We start from the raw sequence: 20,767 nt of genomic DNA, 5'->3' as shown, positions 1-20,767 counted from the left end.
GAAACAAGACTGTGCAATGTAACAACATTTGCTTTAGCTAAAGGATGACTTTCCTAAGTTACAATGTCAGAGGAAAGCTAAGCTAACATGTGGTGCTTGAATCTAATACCACATGCATTATATCTGGCTACTTAAAAATCAGTTAAAATTATTTCTAAAGTATCCCCTTTGCTGAAATGCGTGTTTTCCTTTTTCTGTTTTTTCTTGTTGTTTTTTATGATGGTCAAACAAAAATACATGACTTAGAATTTTAATGTATTTTATAGCACTGTCTGTTACTATGTGTATAATCAAGCCAGGTTTATGAGTAATTCCAATTACCTCGTAAAAAAATTGACCCAAATTTTCTATGTTTGTATAGTAATAATTATTGAAATCTTGAAGTCCAGCTCAGAAAAAGATGAAAAAATCTAGAGGCTTATACAGAATTATCCAGGCCATCATTTCAAATTTTGTAGAAAGAAATGGGAGGCCCTTCCCACTCTCTTGTTCTGCTGAAGGAGAAGTATATGTTTCTTATGATATTTTTGTGCTTGCAGTTCTAAGTCTGGGAAGCTCAGAGGAAAACAGAAGTTAAAAAAACACAAAACACACTCAGACAATTTTGCCCAGCTGGGGGGTAGAGGGCTGCTGAATTTTAAGTAAAAATTCTCTTTAGTTTTTATTTAGTTCACCTATCTTAAGTTTAAAACAAAATAACAATAGAATAGAACAGAACTGTAAAATTACTCTTTATTTTCATTACAGAAGCATATATTTTATTGATGTGAATAATTTCTTCAGGGACAATTCTTACATAAAAAGTGCAAATAGAGAATGTTCTCTAATCCTATCATGCTAATTTTCCAGTCCACTGGCCGTCTCAGTTCCAAAATGCTATGACAAGGTGGTATCACATTTGATCTTAATATATATCATACAATCTTGCAGGTTTAGAACTTCATATGAACTGAAAACAACTGTCTTTGCTTGGGTAGTGTTGTGCCAACAGCCGTTTTTTAATAACATTGTTTTATTTTCTACTCATCCTAGGATGAAGTGGCCCAGCCTCTGAACCTTTCAGCCAAACCCAAGACATCTGATGGCAAATCTCCCACATCACCCACCTCTCCTCATATGCCAACTCTGAGAATAAATAGTGGGGCCAGTTCACTAAAATCCTCTGTGCCAGCAACATTAGCTAGTCCTTCGGCCAGAGCTAACACAATAGGTAAGCTCACTTTCATTTGTCCCTCTTCATATCCACTAGTAGGTGTTATTAAAGAGTGGGCATTTATCAGCCAGTGCCAGACAGTGATGTATAAGCATCACAGGTTGACCCTAATAGTGCGTTTATTGATATCAGTGAAGAAACTCCCACATGCTTCACAGTGCAGGAGGAGTATCTTAACCTTGTATGCAGACTAGGGAGACAGAAACCTGTGTTATTTGAGATACTGCTTTGTCAATAACAGTCAATAAATGATGTATGTATAACAGCAAACATTAAAGAGAGACAGATTCTACCATGACATCTAAAAAAAAAGCAAGTGATGAATAAACTTTAACAAAAATTTCCCTGCTGGTTAGAAGTCTACAGATGCAAATAAGTCTTTAGAAAATTACAGGTTTAATGCTTAGTCCACTGAAAAACTTCATGGGGCATTATTTTACCTTAGTCTACCGGAGAAAATACTAATGGCTAACTAAAAAAACAATCAGCAGATTCGCTTTAAAACAAGTTTGATGTTGTATCTTGCAAACAGTCTTGACTGGCTGTTTTGAACATCATTCCAGAAAACAATATTGCTTTTTCTTCCTGTCAAAATTGCCTCTTGGCTAAAGACAATCTAAATAATAATGGTCCTGGTGACGATTTTACACGTACAATTTTTAAAGGAACTGCTCTTTGTGTCTGTATAAGTAAAATGCTTATACACCCCGTTCCTGATCCTTCTAACTGAAACATTTTATTGCAAGGAGTGATTTAATATAACCTGAATTAAGATTTCAGGATGTAAATTGAAGCCTGTTTAGGGAATTAAATGTGCAGTTTGTTGTACCCTTGCTATTGTGGGACTTGCTCCTAAAACATCTCCTGTTGGCCACTTTCAGAGATGGCAAAAGAACAAAAGGAAGCATAGGTCAGGTGTATCAGGAGCTATTTATGTGTTATCACGGTGCTATGTAGTGAAAACATTTTCTTTCTCTGTGGGTCTCTCCCAAGCTTTTTGTAGCCCGTATTCTGCCTAAATAGATACCAGGAACACCCACAGTTATGTCCAAAGTTTAAAACAGATATAGATCCCACTCTGTTACCCTGCCACTGTATCTACATTGTAATTACTAATGTTGATGAGCATTGCGTATGTCAGACAGAGGATATGCTCCTGTGTCCTATACAAAGGAAAATAAAGTTATATGGTTTGATATGTTTTATATAACTGTATAAATGTTTCATAAATGTCCCATTGTTAATTGTTAATAATGTTAATTAGCCCTACACTACACTTGGTAGGTGATAATGTATTTCATCTTTAATTTGGTTGGCCCTACAGCTGTCTGAGTACAATGGACTGAGTTTCAGTTTTTTCACATTAATTCCCTTGTCTTCAGCAGAGTGAGCATCACATTTAGATGTGGAGTTAAGCATCTGACCTGCATCTCAGTGGCAGGACATCTCTTGTTCTCTGCTTTCCAATCTTCTTTCCCTACACACCTGATATTTTTCATAGGTTTGAGACCCCTGCAATTTACTTCTTTTAACAAAATGCAGATTTTGAAATGCCGTACCTGTAATGAGTGATAATGTAGTTGGATAAAAGCTATGAGGATGAATGGAGCTTTAAAGGTCACTCTTGTAAGAAGAATTAATGCGTTATACCATTAATAAACCATGGAAAACTGTGGAGCAAAAGATAACATACTTAAGTTATTGTTAATGACATAGAGTTCACTGCTGTATATCTTCTAGCTACAAATATAGAAAGTGATTTTTTGAGGTTGCTGAGCAGTATCACTGTGCATACTGTATATATAAGATAAGCATTCTTTAAATGTGGTGCAGGAGCAGGACAGACACAGCGTACTTCTATCAAAAGTCTGTCCTTTATGGAGGATTAGAAGAACGAAAGACTTGCAAACACTCTACAGAGTCTTTTTCTGCCAACTGCTAGGTCAGATCCAACCAAAGTTATAGCAAGCAAAAGTCATTACCATGTAGAAACCCTCTGGTGACCTTAAAATATTGTGCAGGCCATTTGAGGTTACCCCCCAGTAGGATCTATGCCACAAAAAGCCCACTCCTGCTGATAATCTTGATAGCAATTTTAGCAAAGGGACTAAGGATTAAAAATGGTAGAGAGGTTGGGCTACCTTTTTACCTTGAGAGGTGAGTTCTTCCAGGAATGGTCACTTCTTGGGAAATCTGCAGATAAGTGCTGGACAGTTACTTGCACCATTTGAATGGTTGGGGCTGTCAATGCAAAAGAGAAGTTATCGGTCCTAGGTGTGCATGGGCCCACCTTCCTGGGATGCAGCTGAGCTGTCACCTTTCCTTGCCACTAGCTTCAAATTAAAACTGCTCTGTGAAAGCAGTTCTTCAGGCTGCTCGTTTCCAGTGGCTTGGAGAAATGTTCATGTGCTGTTCAGCTGTATCTGGAGGAGGTAAGCCTATGAGCCTCCTGTGAGTAAGAGTATAGCTACTGAAGTCGGGCATATAGATACGTAGCCCTCTTCTAGAGCTATCCTTATAGCATATAAATTATGCTACAGACTGAGCAGTCACACATGTCATGGCTTCATGTATGACTTTAAATCCAAGCATTTCTTTTTGGGAACAGGCATATGTCCATGTACTAAAAACAGAAACAACTTCTCTCTACCCTTTGCCATTATCTTCAACATCTCTATGCTAGTTTGGCAATCCTTGTAACTCAGTGCATTTTATGTAATGCAGTTCCCCTCTCTGTCAATAATTCACCACCTACCCTAAACAACAATAATTTACATTCAACTCGCTTCTATATTAATCATTTCCCTGCACACCAGCATCTTGGCAGCTACTGAAAAACATAAGGAGTGCTTGCTTTTATTCAGTCATGTGCCAAACTGTCTCAAAGATAGCAGTATTCAGGAAAAGCCAAAATAGTCTGGAGAAGGGCATGAATTCCAGTTCCTAGGCAAATTCAGCTGCATTACAGATTGAAAGTATTATACCTAGCCTAATCAAGAGCACAACCAGCTTTTAATACTACTGTTTGTTTGTTTGTTTGCTTCCTTTTTAATTTATTCTGACTACAGGCAAGCTTGATCAGTAACAAATGCAAAGTGGGGAAGAAATCAAGCAAGTTGTTAAAATGGAAGTTAAAAAAATTTAACTAGTAGCACTGTGTAGGTGCAGGTTATACCCTTCCTTATGCCGAGAAAGCTGGAATTACTAGAATTCCATTGGCTTGGAATTACTGAACTGGGTCATTTGATAAAAGCAATGTGGATCAAATGAATTTCATTAAAAACTCTCAGGGTTCTCGGGTATTTAGCCAAAAGCTCTCTCTTAATACAATTAACAGCACTGAAACTGCACAGAAACTTCTGTTTTTTACTTTCTGCCAGCCAAAGACCAGAATGCCAGTCCCGTTCTGTGTGTAATCTAACAAGAAACAACAATAAAATCCAAACCAAAAAAAAGTCTGTAGAGCAGTGCAGCACTGAACTAATCTGACATCGGCTTCTTCGACTGAAATGTTTTAAGCAGCAAGACAATGTCCTACGTTTTTTGGCAATCAGTGGATCAGATGGAAGAGCCTAGCAATACAACAAGGATGTGTAATCTGACATGATTAGACAAGGCTCTTTAGGAACAGAACATTCATAATTGAGACAAAGAAAGAGTATTAATAACACTTTCCTTACACGGCAGTTAGCCATTTTATATTTCCTTTCTTTAATCTTAGTGTTTTTCAACAAATCATGGGATTTAATAGCGTGTTTTGGCAGATTAGAGGATTTATGGCCCAGATGTTTTTTGTTCTAAAAATGGATTAGGGTGTAAAGTTTGCTGGAATCCATGGAACATGTTGAGGCAAGCCGGTCATTTTGTGTGTGATTAGTGCCTGCCTTCTGTCTCACAGTCCCTCCATCTGTCACAATTCGCCAATGGATCTGGGTAGATTTAGCCTCATGTCACAAACAGAAGTCCCTTTTCTGGGCAATTTCATATTACAGATTCATTTTATGCCATTTTTATGCCCTAGTTAAAAGACAGAAAGAAGTGTGTGTGCGTGCGGGCGTGTGTGTATGTGTGTGTGCGTGTAGAGGGGGAGGGGGAGGGAGGTTGATAGATATTAGCCTCTGCTTTAATGTTTGAAAAATAGACTGGGGCTTGGAGTCTCCCATCAGTATTCTATCCTACAAATCACATGCAGATCATAATAAGTATAATCTGCAGTACGCTAAAGGAAAAAAATGACAAAGTGTCACATTTAAAATTAAATAGTATTAGCTGTGCCGGTGATGCTTGTAACATTTTAAAAGGAAATAATTCAGTGACTACTAAGGCTAAGCCCTAGGCTGTGAATTTGCAGCAAAACAGTGGACATTTGACCTACTATTAGCAGCATGAATAGGAGTGGGAATGTAGGTCCGTGTAGCTGTGGTTTCTTATACATTTCTGAATGACAGGTGGTGGTGGGGAGCATTCAGTGGATGAGGTTTCTCTTCCCAGCCATTATGCATTTCATATCTATAGCAAACCACCGCCACCTGTGGTTTATTTTAATGTAGTCACAAGATTTTAGAAGGGGAAGAATAAAATGGTCTATTTTTAAGAGTTTTGGATTGCTGGCATGATCAAAGCTTCCCCTAACTCCTATCCAGTTACATCCTGCTGCATACAAACCACAGGACTAACCTCTGTAATGTCAGGAAAATATTGAAACTAATGGGATCAAGTATCAGGATGCTGATTTTGGCACTGATGTTTCTCATGGTTTATATCCAGGTGGCTCTATCATAGCCTTAACAGAATTACCAAGCAAAGACAGGTTTATGGGCTATAGCTTTTAACTCTTTCTCATTAATAGTGATAAAACCTTGGTGAATTTCACTGATGAAAGCTAAAGTGTTTTCTTGTAACTTTCTTTTTTTAAGATATCCTTTCTTCTATCACGTCGTCAGGTTATTTAAATGACCACGATGCTGTTACCAAGGCAATCCAGGAGGCCCGACAGATGAAGGAGCAACTTCGGAGGGAACAACAGGTGCTTGATGGGAAAGTGGCTGTTGTGAATAGTCTGGGTCTCAATAACTGCAGGACAGAAAAGGTCAGTTCCCAACACTCCCTTTGTAAATGGGATCATATTTATCTCTACTTACAAATACGTAGTTTCTTCCTCTCTTTTTTCTCCTTTCTCTTGCTCTGTTTTCTTCTTTCCTTTCAAATAGAATAGTTGCTTCCTTCAAAAAAGCAAAATGAAGCAAAATGAAAATCACAACCAAAAAGCTGACAAGAGAGAGAGACCTGGAGATATTCAACAGGGGGGTGGTGGAGGTGGGGAGAGTTAAAACCCTCATGAGAACTTTGGAGGCCACTAATTATCTGTTCCAGCCTGTCAATATGTATTATGACAAGGTGATCTTGGAAATCTCTGGGTCTAAGTAGAAATCTTGCTTTATGGAAATGCTTACATGTGTTTGTGAGATGAGCTGGATTTGAAAATATTCAAGCTTCTTTAGGAACATAAGCTTTGCTGATACTCAGGCTCAGCTTCTGGGTATTTAGCCTTATGATGTTGTCATATATGATATTTTGTGACCATCGCAATGTAGCACTGTCAAGTCATGTTAGATGACTTAATAAAATTAAAAAATCAGAGAATTGACAACACAAACTGCACAAAGTATTTCCAGTGAAACTTAGAAGCAGTGGAATATGTGGGCCTGGCCGCTTTCTACTTTTGAGTTGGCCTGTTAAGCTGTACTGCAACAAAATATAGACAAAGTGAGTATTTTCTTGTTAAAGCTTGTACATACTGTAACTGTCACACCTGTCAAAGAGTGTGTGATTTCCTGCTGTTCTCTGGAAATCCCTGATGTCTTTCTGTGCGCTGTCCTGGCTTATGGAGGGTAAATGGACCTGCTGATCCTTTAGCTGCCGCCTTTACAGTGAGATGTCTTTGTAATACTGCCACCTGAGATATATATCCAAACTCTTGTGTGCAGCTCAACTTTATTTGTTTAGCAAGACTTTTTCTTGAATTCCTCTCTTTCCCCTGCAATATTTTCTGAGATGATACAGAATCATGCAATACAACTAAAATGACTGTTACATTTGGTATAAACTGAATTTTATTGAAACCTCTTTTAGTGGCTTTTCACCGTAAGGCCTTGTGTGAATCACTGAGATAGCCAGATAAATAGAATGAATAAAAATGATCAGCTATTTAGCAGAAACTTGAAAGTCAGTCATCCTAGGAAGCTTGTGAGTCAAACAATATTGTCCAGAATGAGCAGATTGCTAATTTGGATAGCTTTCCATTTTCCCTGTTTTTTAGATGGAGTTTGATCAATAAGCTGTGAGAAGCCAGCAGTCTGGGTAATGAATGTTAAATGTACGTGTGAGTCTCTCACTACTGTACTTTTTTCATCAGCCTATCCTGGGTGTAAATGATGTAGAAATGACTTCAATTTCATGCACTTTCTTGAGAGGAAGGGGAAGGAAAAAAGAGGTCAGTGTAATAGGTATCTGGCACTATGTACAGTCTCTTTTAGAAGAATAAGAGCCTTTGTATGGGGCAAGAGAAAGAAAGAGAGGAATGGAGCATGTTTACGGCATTTCTTATAGAAGAGTACCAGAAGGGAAAAGCAGAGTGTCAGATATAAGAAGAAGTGATCACAAGCACAAAGGAATTTATATTCAAATATTTAAGCATTCTTGAAAGGATGCTCAGAGCAGAAATTTCTTTTCTCTGCTCCCCGTGTAGAAATGACTTTAACACTCAGCCAGATGCTAATGCAAAGTGACTCAAGCTATTCCTCGCAAGCATAGCTAAATTGCCGTTATTTGTTAAGCACATTGAATTCAGCTGTGGATACAGCAGTTGGTTGCATTCAGAAAGCATCTGTACCCTCTTTTTTTTTTCTTTTTTTTTTTCTTAATCCTCCAAAGCAGAGACAACTCTACCTATCTCCCCCCTCTCCTCCCCTGTGCTGGCTGGGAATTGTCAAGTGACAACCGACCAAATCCTTTTGGACAGGAAGCCTTCATCCTGAGTTCTATATACTTGCAAAGCAGGCCTTGTGGTTGGATCAGGAAGCCCATTAAAAGCACTTTGATGGTATGGAAATTCATCTTCATGAAGCACCCAGGCCCCTAAGCAGCATGCTGTTTAGCTGTGGTTACAGATCAGTCATTCACATCGGAGGGCAGTAATTGTGCTGACGGCTTGTACGGCAATGGAAGTACATAAAATAATCCCAGGCCCTCCACCATGGCATTGCGAGTTAATCTTCTTTAATACAGATCGGCTGTTGTTCTAACACATGACTTTATGCTGGCTCTAGTGACTCTGCACAGTCTTTTGATTAAGTAACAGGAGTGGAACCATCTGCATTCACTTTATTCTGTTACTTCCCTATTGTTGGGATTCTCCTTACCCCTTCTGTTTTTACTTCTCACCCTCAACCCAAGTTGAAGTTTATTTTCCTCTCTAATTCATGCCTCCTGGTGGGCTTGTGGAGGGCAGAGAGTTCTTTTACATGGTAGCAGGAAGAAAAAATTGCATTTGCTGGATTTAAATTTTTTCTAAAGCAATGCTAGGGCTTGGGGGTTTTGATAAAACAAATGCCAAAACTTTATCAGGGAGGCACTGATTTATTTTTATTATTTATCTATCTATTTATTTATTTATTTAAAGTGGAGCCAGGGAAGGACAGAACTGAATCTGAGCTCTCCTAGACGAGAATGGCATTTTGGGTTGCTGGGTGACCACTTAAGGTAATAAGCACTAGTTAAATGCTTGCACTGAATATATAGGGTCTCCTAAGCTGAGAAAGATCTGTCTCTTGCATTTGGCCCAACAGAAGAAAAAGTCAGAGGCAGTGAAGTTTGGGAACCTGTTCCTATCTCTCACATATGTTCTAGGCATTCCACTAACTAGCGAGCTGTGAGGTTCAGATCCGGAGAAACACCTGAGCTTCTCTAAAGCTTGTGACTTCTTGATCTAGGGCTTTAGTTATATTTTTCTCTCTTGTCAAGGGCAGGATCTGAGAGGAAGGCAAGTGTTGCCATTTTTAATTAAATTTCCTTTGAAAGGTGTTTTTTCCTGTTTTCAAGGAAAAGTATAGTTGGGAAGGTGGGTAATGAGAAATAGAGGATGTTACAGTGTAGCCACTAAGGATTTGGGTTCAGAAGCGCTGAGTCCTGCATGCTGGCTTGGCTGCAGCCCCCTGAGCTTTTCAGACATTATGTTTGCTCACTGGTTGCTTGCTAACAGTGAGATTTTGTGGGGGGTGGGAGGAAGTAAAAAGAGAATTAGTCTAATATGTAGCTATGTGTACGTGGGCATACTCATGCATAGAAATGTATGTTATGTCCATAGTGATGTATAGAAGAAAGGTCACTTTACTTCATGTAGAGAGTGATCCCAATCTTTATGGGCAACAAACACCAGTCTGGGGATATCCGGAATTTTCCTCCCTTCTTTGCTGCAATGGTTAGTGTTACAGAGCTCACTCTGAGGCTTGTTGAGCTTTCTGTTGCATTAATCATAACTGCAGCTGACCAGTGAAGGTGGGTGCCTTAGTTTTCAGATCTGAACTTGCCAATTAGACTATTGGTAGGGATGTATCCACCAGGAATGGATGGGTAGGCTCAGGACTGGAAACCACCTTGGTGAATCTCTCTGTTAAAGCCCAGAGGCTTTTTTCCACATGTGTACATGATCCATTATCTAGAGCTTTCATGTTCCCAAGATGGGTTTATCCCTGTGGATGGCCAGATGTGTCAGCTGTAAGGCAATAGTCAAACAGGAATTTTGTGGAGCTGGAGGGATGCTGTGTAAAAGGAGTCATAAATAGGAAAGGATTTTCTAAGTGATTGGGAGGATTTGGGTGAGTCACTTTATGGGCATCCAACTTGGACCATCTTGAGTGGTTTGGTTTTCAGAGGCTTTCAGGAAAAACTATGAGCATCATGATGAACATAAATTTTACTGAAACCTATTTTAATTGCAAATGCAATAAAACATATTTTTACTTTACTTTTCTTGGAAACATTTCAATGTATAAACGAGAAGTGTATGTATATGTTTTTCTGGTTTCTTGGAAACCCAGGAGCATAGTTTTACTTGTAATTGCCATCTACAGTTAATTATAGCTTGATATGTACTATACATAAGCAATGTTACCTTTTATACATGTTGCTTAGAGTGCAGATTGTCATCTAATGCAAACACCACGATGGGCAGCATCAGAAAGTGGACTCTGGGCTATTTGTTCAGCCCCCAAACTGCATGTGCTGCTACAAATGAGATGTACGCAAACACAAAGCAGCAGCGTGAGTGTGCATGCATGCAAACCTCCAGTGCACCCTTCCACAAATGCACAGCACAAATACACGCAAGGCTAGCCCCTAATTTTCTGATTATACTCAGACTCTCAAACATTTATGTATGTGCCCTGGTAACTGTAAAAAAAGGTGAAAGGGGAGACAAAAGCAGCTATTTGAGCACATGTGTTTATACACTGGTACAAACACAGGTACTGATTTTTAAATGTTAGTGCCTGCTGCTGAAGATGCAAGCAGCTGACACAGTTGTGTAAGTATATGCAGCAACGCAAGCATTTCAAACATGCACACAAACACAGTCGTACTCATAGCATGCTCTGAGATGAGTACATGTGAATACATACACATCCCGTGCTTAAGCGTTTCTTAAGCTAGGATGCAAGTTCTCTCTATTACTGCTAGGAGCATGTCCTTTTAAAAGGCTCTGACATGCGCTTGTCTGCTGGGCTATAACTAAAGAGCTATTTGTAACAATATTTATTCCAGCATTGTATGCAGGAACCTATTTTATTACTCATGCTTATGGAACACCAGGTTCAGGATGCCTTTCCTCCCATTTCCAACCCCCCCACCTTCCCCCTGCCACCCCCACCTCTCCCTCTTCCCTTTAACAGAGTGCCATACATGAAATGACAGTGACCAATGTTGACTTAATGTGGATGTTTAATAATGAAAAAAGTGTGTCAGTTCCAGCGTTAGTTACAAATGGCAGTAAGTATATCAGGTGGCAGCCCTGTAATAATTTTACATCCATCATTCCTTCCTGATGCCTCACTGGCTGCCTGATGGATGGCGCTAGCAGAGTTAACTCTTAAGAAACTGCCATGATCTGCCGAGCTGAAATGAATTCTGTCTCTGCTCTCCCCTAAGGAAGGAGGGGGATATTAAGACTCTTAAACCAGCAGATCCCGCTGTCTTTGAGAAATAGAACACTGGAGCTCACTTTACTAAAGGCATAAGAAGGAGCTGTTTTAACACATGGGATTTAAATTTCTCCTGCAGTAGAGAATTTTACTTCAATAACATTTTTTTTTCTTCCTCTAATGATTAAATTTGAACCAGAAAGTCAAGAAAGAACTGGAGGAGAGAAGGGCAGAGAGGAGAAGAGAAGGGCTGGTAAAATAGAGTCTAACCCACTGCTTGCTGCAGACCCTGCAAGTCTCTGGGTCCGACTAGAGCGAATAAGTGGCGATGGTTGAAACTGGGAAGAAAGGGACCTGGGGCAAGTTGGGCTTCCCAAATGGGAGGAACCCACTGGAAATAAGTCCAGACATGCAGTACTAACATTGTAAACCAAATCACTTTGTAAAAGTTAAACCCTGTTAATTTTCATAATCTCCATAGTATTTTACTAGAAAAATACTTCAGCTTTTCCAATGACTAGCAAAGGCTCTAGTATCCACAGACATTATACACACACACACACACACACACACACACACACTTATCCCTCCAAATTCAGCAGATAGGTAATTTGTCCTGTAATTTGTAGGCCACTGCATTCCTCGCTGGCCTGTAAAACACAGGGAAAGATGATCAGTGAAACTTTTTTGTTCCCTTCTCACACTGTGCAGAGATCCTTCTGTTTGGAATAATGATTATACAATGTGGGGACCAGGGAGTATGCTGTGGACAATAGGCTGCTGCAAAATCTAAATCACCCTACAACAGAAAAGCTGCATGTCCACTATTGCATGTCCACTTCTTACCCTTTCCCTACCCTCTTCTTAATTTTGTCTTACTGAGATTCTTTGCCAACAGAAATTCTTGTATGCAGGTTGCAATCCCCTTTGTTAACGCTATCAACGCAGAGCAGACAGTTTTCCAAAAGCATGACAACAAGGCAAGCAGATATTATGTCATCACCCATCCATCACTCTGTATGTCATCCTTTCAATAAGCCCAATCAGCACTCTCAACAGGATCATTCATATTAAAGAAGTCCTCTGTTCAACAGAGCTACTGTATCTATTGTATTTTCTCTTGAAACTTTTTTCAAATTTAATTAAAAACACATGTCAAGTTTGCACACTGCAAAGATCAGAATTGTTTTTGCCCAGCATTGGTAGCTAGGCATTAAACATTTTGACTTGGTTCAGCTGAAAGTTTATTCTTTTTTCCTTTTTCTTTTCTTTTCTTCTTTTTTTTTTTAACCCCTTTTTTGCCATTTGCTTTGTGGAGCTTGTGTATATTTATATTTACAGCCTCTGCATTTAATGGCCACATGCCTTATTTTCACAGATGGCCAGTGGAAGACTTCCCCTCCCCTTTTTTCTTTTAGTAAAGCCTGCTTTTGGTTTTGCTACTTTTGTCACAGTGCCACTACTCACAGTTAGCAAGTGCCTACGCATGGGAGGGAGAGACTCTGCAATGAAGATTGGTTTTTATTCCCCCAGGGATTTTAGTTCTTTATTTTAGAACACTTCTTTTTTATTTCTGATTGAGCATCATCTGCTAAATGTCCAGATATGTTTTTAAAAGGACAAGTAATAAGAGTGTATGCGGGTCTGTGTTTAATACATCGTTATGGTGGGGATGCATGGGCAGGGTTAGCTAATAAAAAAATTAAACACACAGAGGGAGGGACAAATTCTGCCCACAGATGTGTGCATAAAACTCCCGTTGAAGTCAAGGAGAACAGCACGCAACCAGGCAAGGGAAGAACCCTGGACCCTTGCAGCTGTCAAAGTCCAAATGGGAATGTGACTCTTTCCCTCCAAAGGACAAACATTGGAAAGATTTGCAGACTAGTGTGGATAAGTGAGGACTGCAGCTGCTTATACCTTAGAGGACATTTTATTAAGCCCAATAAAGATGGATCAGCTTCCTCCCCCAAAATCATACAATTGATTTGGGGTTCTTTTTAATTCTTTTCAGCTTTTTAAAAGTTTTAAGCTTTGCCCTACAGTCATGAGAGCTAATTTCTTCCTGGGGTTTTATTATATTCTTGCATGAACACATGACTCCAAAAGACAGGGCGTTAAGCACGTGCATGGGTACCAGCCTCAGTGCAATACCTCTCCGCAGTGTAATAGAGGCTAGGCCTGATTCTTCTCTCATGGTGCCACATGTTGGAAGTAAACCCACAGAAGTCAAAGGATACAAACTATTGTAACTGAAAAGTGAATTGCGTCCACTTAGTCTCCTGCCAGCCTGTCGTGTTCTGTCAGTCCTAGAATGCAAATATTCATTTAGTTGAACGCCAAACAGTGTCTTGTATGTTTTGAGGGTGCAGAACTTTACCTTTAATTGTATTGATGCCAATGCTGGGGAGTAAACAAACTAAGCCTTACTTCATGACTGAGAAAATGTGGCAGTTTTTTTTTTCTTAGGAGATAGTCTAAAATAATATGTGAACTTCTTTGTTAGGGCTGGAAGAACTGTAAGCAAAGGTACAGTAACCTTCACTGTTTTAATACCTTCCAGGGAAAAATTGAACAGAATAGTCTACATCTCTGTAATGCTACCATGCAGTTGAGCCACCCATTGATAGTAAACAATTGCCAGGAACACGGATCCTGCTTTTTTTTACTTTTTCTTTATGTATGTGCAGACCATCTTTCCCAGGATATCCTGTGTGGGTTGTGATTTCCATTTTGATTCATTTTTGGTGTACCACGTCTTTTTCCCAGTTAACCCTTCCTTGTCTCACAAACCAGCTGTCATGGCACTTTCTGACTTGCTGCGAAATCCTTCATTTGAATTTACATGGCACATTTTGTCCAGAGATCTCAAAACTTTTCATGAAGGTGGGTAAATGTCAGGAGCCTCATCCCGCTTAGCTAGGGAAACTAAAATGCAAAGCACCTGAACAATTCAGACAAAGTTAGAGAGCATGTCAGCCCAGAAAACAGTCTGGATGAGAAACTGGGTCATGTAACTCTTAGCCTATTTGCAATCAGCAGATTACAGCTGGATCTGGTTGAAGTTGATATATACATCAGCACTGTGAAAACTTTTGTAGGAAGGAAGTAGTGTCTCATTGTTCTGCTTTGCTTTTGCTTGCCTTTTTATTTCTTCTTTAAAGTAATGGGCTGGCCCAGCCCTACCTACCTTTCCATTTAAAAGTCTTGATTTCCACTATCTCGCAGAGCTCATAACCAAAGAAAAGGAGGGTCTTCATGTCTTCATTTCCTGTAGAAATATTGCATTTTATCAGTTTGTTTCCAAGTTTCCAAAATAATGCATTTTGCTGAGGAAGTCAGTCTTTTGTGGAATAAAGTATTAAAAAAAAAAAAGTCTTGGGGACTTGACTCTTAGGCATTCCAAGTTTTTAGGATTTTTCCCATTTTTATTTCAGTGTGCTGTCTTGACTTCAGTGCTTTGAAAGCTGTTGGCTTGAGAGCCCTTAGAAACTGAACATCTACATTCACAAAGTATGGCAAAGAAAATGACTATACAAATTTCAGTGAAATCCCCCTGTGACTGGGCATCTGTTTCTAAGAGGAGAGTAGTTAAGTGTCTGGGTCTACTCAATCCATCTGATTTTTTTTCCCTAGAAAGCTAATAGGGTGCCTCTCTACTGAGTCCATATAGCACTTCATATAGATTACAAATCAGATGTAATGATTCTCAGTTAATGTTGAACCAATCTGGATTTCAGTATACGCCCTAAACCAAAAAGATGTGATCCTTTACCAAGTGATGTAGTACCAGTTAAGACTGAATATAACAATTTTGAAACAAGTACCATCAAATCAGGAAGAGCCCCAAATAGAGAATGTTATTTTATTTTCTTTTTTCTGATGCTGCTTCTAGGTTCTGTGGGTGGATTATTCCATGGAAAAGAGAGATCTCAGATAAGCAAGACTGAAAGAGCTGAGGGGGTGGTGAATGTATTGTTTCTTCATGCTCAACTTTGATGCAACAACAACAACAAAAAATTTCCCAAATGATAAATTGCTGTGACATTGTAAATAATCTTTCATCTTCTTTGGTGGTCCACAGAGTTTATATAATTGGAAGGCTAAAACCCTTCTTTGTTATTTCTTCCCTTTTCATTAGTACAGTAGAAGACTATAAAATTTGCAGCCAGAAGGGGTTTAACAATTACTGAGTCAACATTTGAAAGTCTCACTGTATTTTATCATTTCATGCATGTGCTTTTTATGAGTTTTACAGTCCTGCAAGCGTTACTTAAGTAAGGTCCACTGTAATGGTGGATCTGTAACTGCTCTTATTTTTATTTGATTTTGCTTTCTCTAGTAACATCCGTCCTCAGCAAAAATCCCAGTTCCATGATCACAAAGAAGTGATGAGCTTGAGGTTCTAATTTTGAGATGAGATTCAGGAGTGCTAATATCAGTTCCTAAAACTACCAAAAACTTACTATGGGACCTCTGACAAGTCACTTAATCTGTGCCTCAGTTTCCCATCTGGTAAACAATGGTAATAAGACTGCTTTTCTATGCAAAATTATGTATATATTCACTGATGAATGCAAAACACTTAGTGTGATCTGTTATACATAGAAGCCTATAACTAAATAGAAGATCCTTCCCAAAAGAGCCAAAAATTCTCTTACAGCAATTATAGGTTTGACATGATCTGGACTGTAACATAAACAATATGCACAGCATATATTTTGAAGGACCATGGCATTAATACAGAGGATTAGAGCCTGGCCTGCAAATAACTGATCATGGACAAACTTCTGGGTACAGCTGTCAATATTGCCAGCGGCTCCTGTAAGTTCTTCCAGCTTCTCTGTCATATACAATGCCTACCTACCTCATTTTCCACATTTTGGAAGCATGTGGATGAAGAAAATTTTGTAACACAAACTATTGTGATCTTTAATATTGCTAGAGGCAGAGGAATTGCACAGAAAGATCAGTTTTAAAAAGTCTTCACTCATATCAGATGTAGGATAAGACTCTTCACCTTTTTTGGAAGCTAAGAAAAATACCATAATGTCGAATGGATAGTAACTGGCACCACCAGTGTGTCTGATAAGTAAAAATGTTTTTTCTGTAGTAAACGGAAGTGAACTTTCATTGCAGGATCATGGTTGAGCAGCTGATTTGCCTAATACTTTACTTTTTGTGCATATTGACCAAGTTACATGTCTGAATTTTTGTTATTTATTGGCACTTGCTGAGAGAAGACTTCTGACTCAGCACTGCAAACCACATGAGATGGTGCCACAGGCCCTACTCAGCAATCTGAGATAAAAACTAGCTTCTCAAAACTCAATCTTCTTGAAAATACCACCTTTAGAGGCTAGATGTGTGAATTCCTCCCACAGAGCAGAATGGTAAATACCTGGAAAAAACTGAACTTGCAGGGAAAAAAAGGGACATTGTAAAAAGGGCAGTGACGGGCAAACCGTCTGTTTCATTTTAGATTTTGACACTAAAGGGAACAGAGATAGCAGGCACTCTGTCCATCAGTGTATTCATAATTCTTAGGTGCAAGAGCTGATGAGCAAGTTTCTCCTTGCAGTCCATATGTACCAGTGTTTGGTTCTGGCCAGTTACTCTACAAATGCATTTTTTAGGCTGGCCTTTCAGTTCACTTGGAATAAGAAAGCCAGCAATGCAATGTGCCTGAACACTCCTACGCTGGTATTCTAGACTGGCTGTATCTCTGCGGGCATCAAACTTAGATGAAAAGTATTCATATCAGGGGAAATGGGGGTAGGGTTAGGGGAGTAGAAAAGTGAAGAGTGGACAGCTTCATTAAAACTGCTAACCTTGAATTATGCAATTGGAAAAAAAGCTGTTGCCAAAATGTAATTCTAACTGAGTTCAGAGCGCTGTCAGTGTTTGCCAGATAGCCCAGCCAAAAGGATGTCTCAAAGAGGGGGAGGAAGGATCCATTGCCATATGTCCAGCATTCACAGTAGTTGGAAAGAATTATGGAGTCCTTTGGGCATGGAGGCATGCCCCCGTTCTCAGGTGCATGCTGAGCCTTGGTACCAAGGTCCCACGCATGGCAGGGGCAGCAAGGGGAAAAGGGATTCAGGAAATATATCCAAATGTCTCTGTTCATCAAGCCTTCCAAGGTTTTGATTCACGTCTGTATAGTAGTGGGAGGAGTTCTGGCAAAGATTATCAGGCTGTTCTACATATGTTTTGACTCTTCTTGTTTTATGTTTCTTCTATGAAAGAGACTGCAACCAAGTTCTCGTCATTTTTAGATCAATGTTTTGTTAAACTATGACAGCTATCCATGACAGAGAGCCAAGTAACTTTTGTAGCTGACCACAAAACTGAGTCTGACTTGCAGTGCTTAGTCATTTATATCTTTATATATATACATATATATATATGTATTTTCTGCCTGATGCATTCTGTGTGTGTGTTTGTGTTTTCTTTCTTTGTTTTTTTAAATATAATTAGAAAATTGCTAGGAGCTCTGCTACAAATCAATCTTCTGCAACAGGTTACTTTGATTAGTAAAGTTCTCGAAACTTCTCATCACATTGTGACTATTGATGAGACCTGTCTGGTTATTCTTTGAACAATTGGGATATTGTAGGATTGTGCTCTACAGTATTATCTTCTTTGTTTTGCCTATTAAACTTTTAAATGATACAAACAACAGAGATCTCACTGTCCTTACAGTCTAATAGAAATGACCATTAGGACAATTTGCCTCAATCTCTGCCTAAATTCTTCATAGACTCAGAAGTTAAAGAGGAGAAAGATGTTTATAAGATGTCTATTCAGTCTTCTGGGGACGGATCCAAAGTTCAGAAATTTAAAAGAAAGAGAATCACTTCATCTTCAGCAAGAGTTCCTTCTCCTGCAAGAGCAGAAGTGTTCCTTACTGTCTCTTTTCTCTGCTTTATGCAGTCTGACTTTTAGCAAGTGTCACAAGCAAACCTTTGCCCCATTTCCCTGGATCTGGACCAGGTTTGCCTGTTCTTTCCAGAGCCCCAGCATTATTGGTTCAAGGCTGTATTTGATTTCATTCATGCATTGCTCTTGTGATGAATAGCATTTGTAGCTTTAGGGTGTGGGGCAAAGCTAAAAAGTAGGGATTATCACACTGCTTATTTCCTTCTCTGTTTTTGGATTTCATCACCTGAACTCTCTTCCCTCTTTCTTTCTATGCCTGGTAGACACACATAGCGCTCGACAGAATGATGAGATAAATGTAAGGCACGATCCAACACAATGTGCAGGAATGTGCCACTGTCTCCTCAATTCTAATGCTATATAACAACTGCTTTATTAGAAGTTTGCTGCTGCTCCCAACATACATGTAGTCCATCTGTTATCACTGGGTGGTACCATGGCTTGCTACTGTTTACACTGCTACTCCACCACAAAGGAGTGGCGACAGTTTGCAGAATGTGTAATCTGTAACCAAATTAAGATAATGAGGACAGATAGATCCTCTTTTTGTATAAACTTGAACCCGTTGTGCATATCTGTCTGAAGTTATTAAATAGGTTGTGTGTGAGGAGGCTGGTCTAGCATCGTCAGCATGTTGTAAGTTAATTTGGGGTCGGTGGAGGAAATGTTTTTTTCCTTTGTTTCTTTGAAGCTTCCATAAATACTTTCTCCCTAAACTGAAAGATGTGAGAGAGTTGCTTCCATCAAATGGAATGCTGTAACCCATCAAATCATCTCTTTTAAGCAAAATGAAACGTAGAAATGCTGCAAGAATCTTTTTCTTTTCTTTTTCTTTTTTTTTTTGCTTAACTCCTTTTGAATATTCTGTAATTTTAAAAGCATTTCTATATGTCAGGTTTGAGGAAAATCAGCAGCAGTGTATTTAATAGGAAGAGTGTAGGACTGGAAATCAGAGCACTACTTGAATAGTCTGGCTTTTACATCTTGCCCATTTTCATAGCATGTGAGTGTCTCTGTTCTGTTTCTGTTTTTCTAATACCATTGCAGAGAAGCTTTAGGAAAGAGCAGGCCTTACTCTTGTCTGAGCCTGAATTTACACAGAAAAGTAAAGTAGGCTGCTTTGACATCCTCTGTTTCAAGAGCAACATCCTGCAGAAATTCTTTTAAACTTCTACTTTATAGTCTCACTGTATAGTCCCAATTGTTATTGACTGAATTATTTTATTATTTTGTATGTTTAAGAAGTGCAAAGTAAATTGGCACCTTGTTGGAAGTATAGACTCCCTGATCACTCACGTTTCAAGTGTCTAGAGAGCCAGCTCCACGCCATAGCACTGAACAGCGCGGCTTGCAGGCTCAGCATGCTTCTGGCGTTGCTTCTCATCCCCTCTTCGATCATGCTTTCACTCTCTCACTTCGTCTAATGTGACTGTACCTCAAAATGCAAAACTTCTCATAAGAGGGATAGCAGCAGAGCATCCGTAGGCTTGTTAAGTCATACCCTGATAAATGAGCCGTACCCAGTGTGTACCTTGCAGACAGCATGCCAGAGTATTCACTGACCTTAAGACTCAGTCAGATCATGTTGGTAGGATGTGGTTCTGAATGTAACTGCCTCCAACTTCAACAGCTGCTTTTATTGCATAAAGAAAAGCTGTTAAGCCTGTGCCCTTTGCACTCTCAGCTCTGTTTCTCTAAGAGGTTTATACATGATTCAAGAAAAATCTGCAAAAGAATAACTCCCCTGCCCCATCATAAACCAAATGAGTATATTCTCTTATATTTTAGGTTAGTGGCAACTTTTTTAAATGGCTGCTGACCTAAAAATTTTTCAACTCTTATCATTATGAAGCCGATGGTAAATAGTTTTTTTCTTTTTTTTAAGGAAAAACTGTTGATTTGCATTATAAATCTGAGATCCATTTGGAGGAGATCACAGTCAACCAATTTCTGACTTTTATACTGCTCACAGGCTGCTTTCGAAATGAGAGCTGAATTAAAACCAGTACATTAAAGAGTTTGATGGAGCTAAATGCCTGAAAAGTTCAGGTGCTTATCTAAAGCGTCTCCAAGCTATCTGGGTCTGCTTTGTGTGGAAATGTTTCAGCAACCCTCTTGTTTGTGATAGGCTGACTCTGCTGCAAGTGATTTACCTGAAAATACCAAGAGAATAATCTGTCCTGCACTGTTTCAGTGATGATACATCTAGTTATAGACAGAGCCCAGGGAATGCAAAGGTGAACCACAACAAAAAAAGGATGTGCAGAGAAAGAAAGTTAACCTGATGGTCCCTAAATTGTGTGAGTGCACAAAGTTGGACAGATTAGCCTCATTTCTGAATCTTTCAAGAAAAGTTTTGTGAAATGAGTTCTGTGAATTTGAACTGTTCTTTGAATTGCAGATGCAGGACATCACA

General features: G+C 39.2%; 1 protein-coding gene across 5 annotated transcripts in view; it reads left to right on the top strand.

The window, feature by feature from the left end:
* The window catches only part of SOX5 (SRY-box transcription factor 5), a 487,372-nt gene that overhangs the window by 453,458 nt on the left and 13,147 nt on the right, over window positions 1–20,767 (top strand). Inside the window, exons 11-12 of one of the 5 annotated variants that reach the window (XM_067306169.1) lie at window positions 1,033–1,210; window positions 6,130–6,302. The exons of the other annotated variants lie outside the window; for them this stretch is intronic. Coding sequence (XP_067162270.1) covers window positions 1,033–1,210; window positions 6,130–6,302 — 351 coding nt within the window. The remainder of the gene's footprint in view (window positions 1–1,032; window positions 1,211–6,129; window positions 6,303–20,767) is intronic. 5 annotated transcript variants of the gene reach the window in all.

This window comes from Apteryx mantelli, chromosome 1 (genome assembly GCF_036417845.1).
Source record: "Apteryx mantelli isolate bAptMan1 chromosome 1, bAptMan1.hap1, whole genome shotgun sequence".
Classification (NCBI taxonomy): Eukaryota; Metazoa; Chordata; class Aves; order Apterygiformes; family Apterygidae; genus Apteryx; species Apteryx mantelli.
Note: the sequence above shows the minus strand (reverse complement) of the source record. Positions and strands in the feature narration are given on the sequence as shown.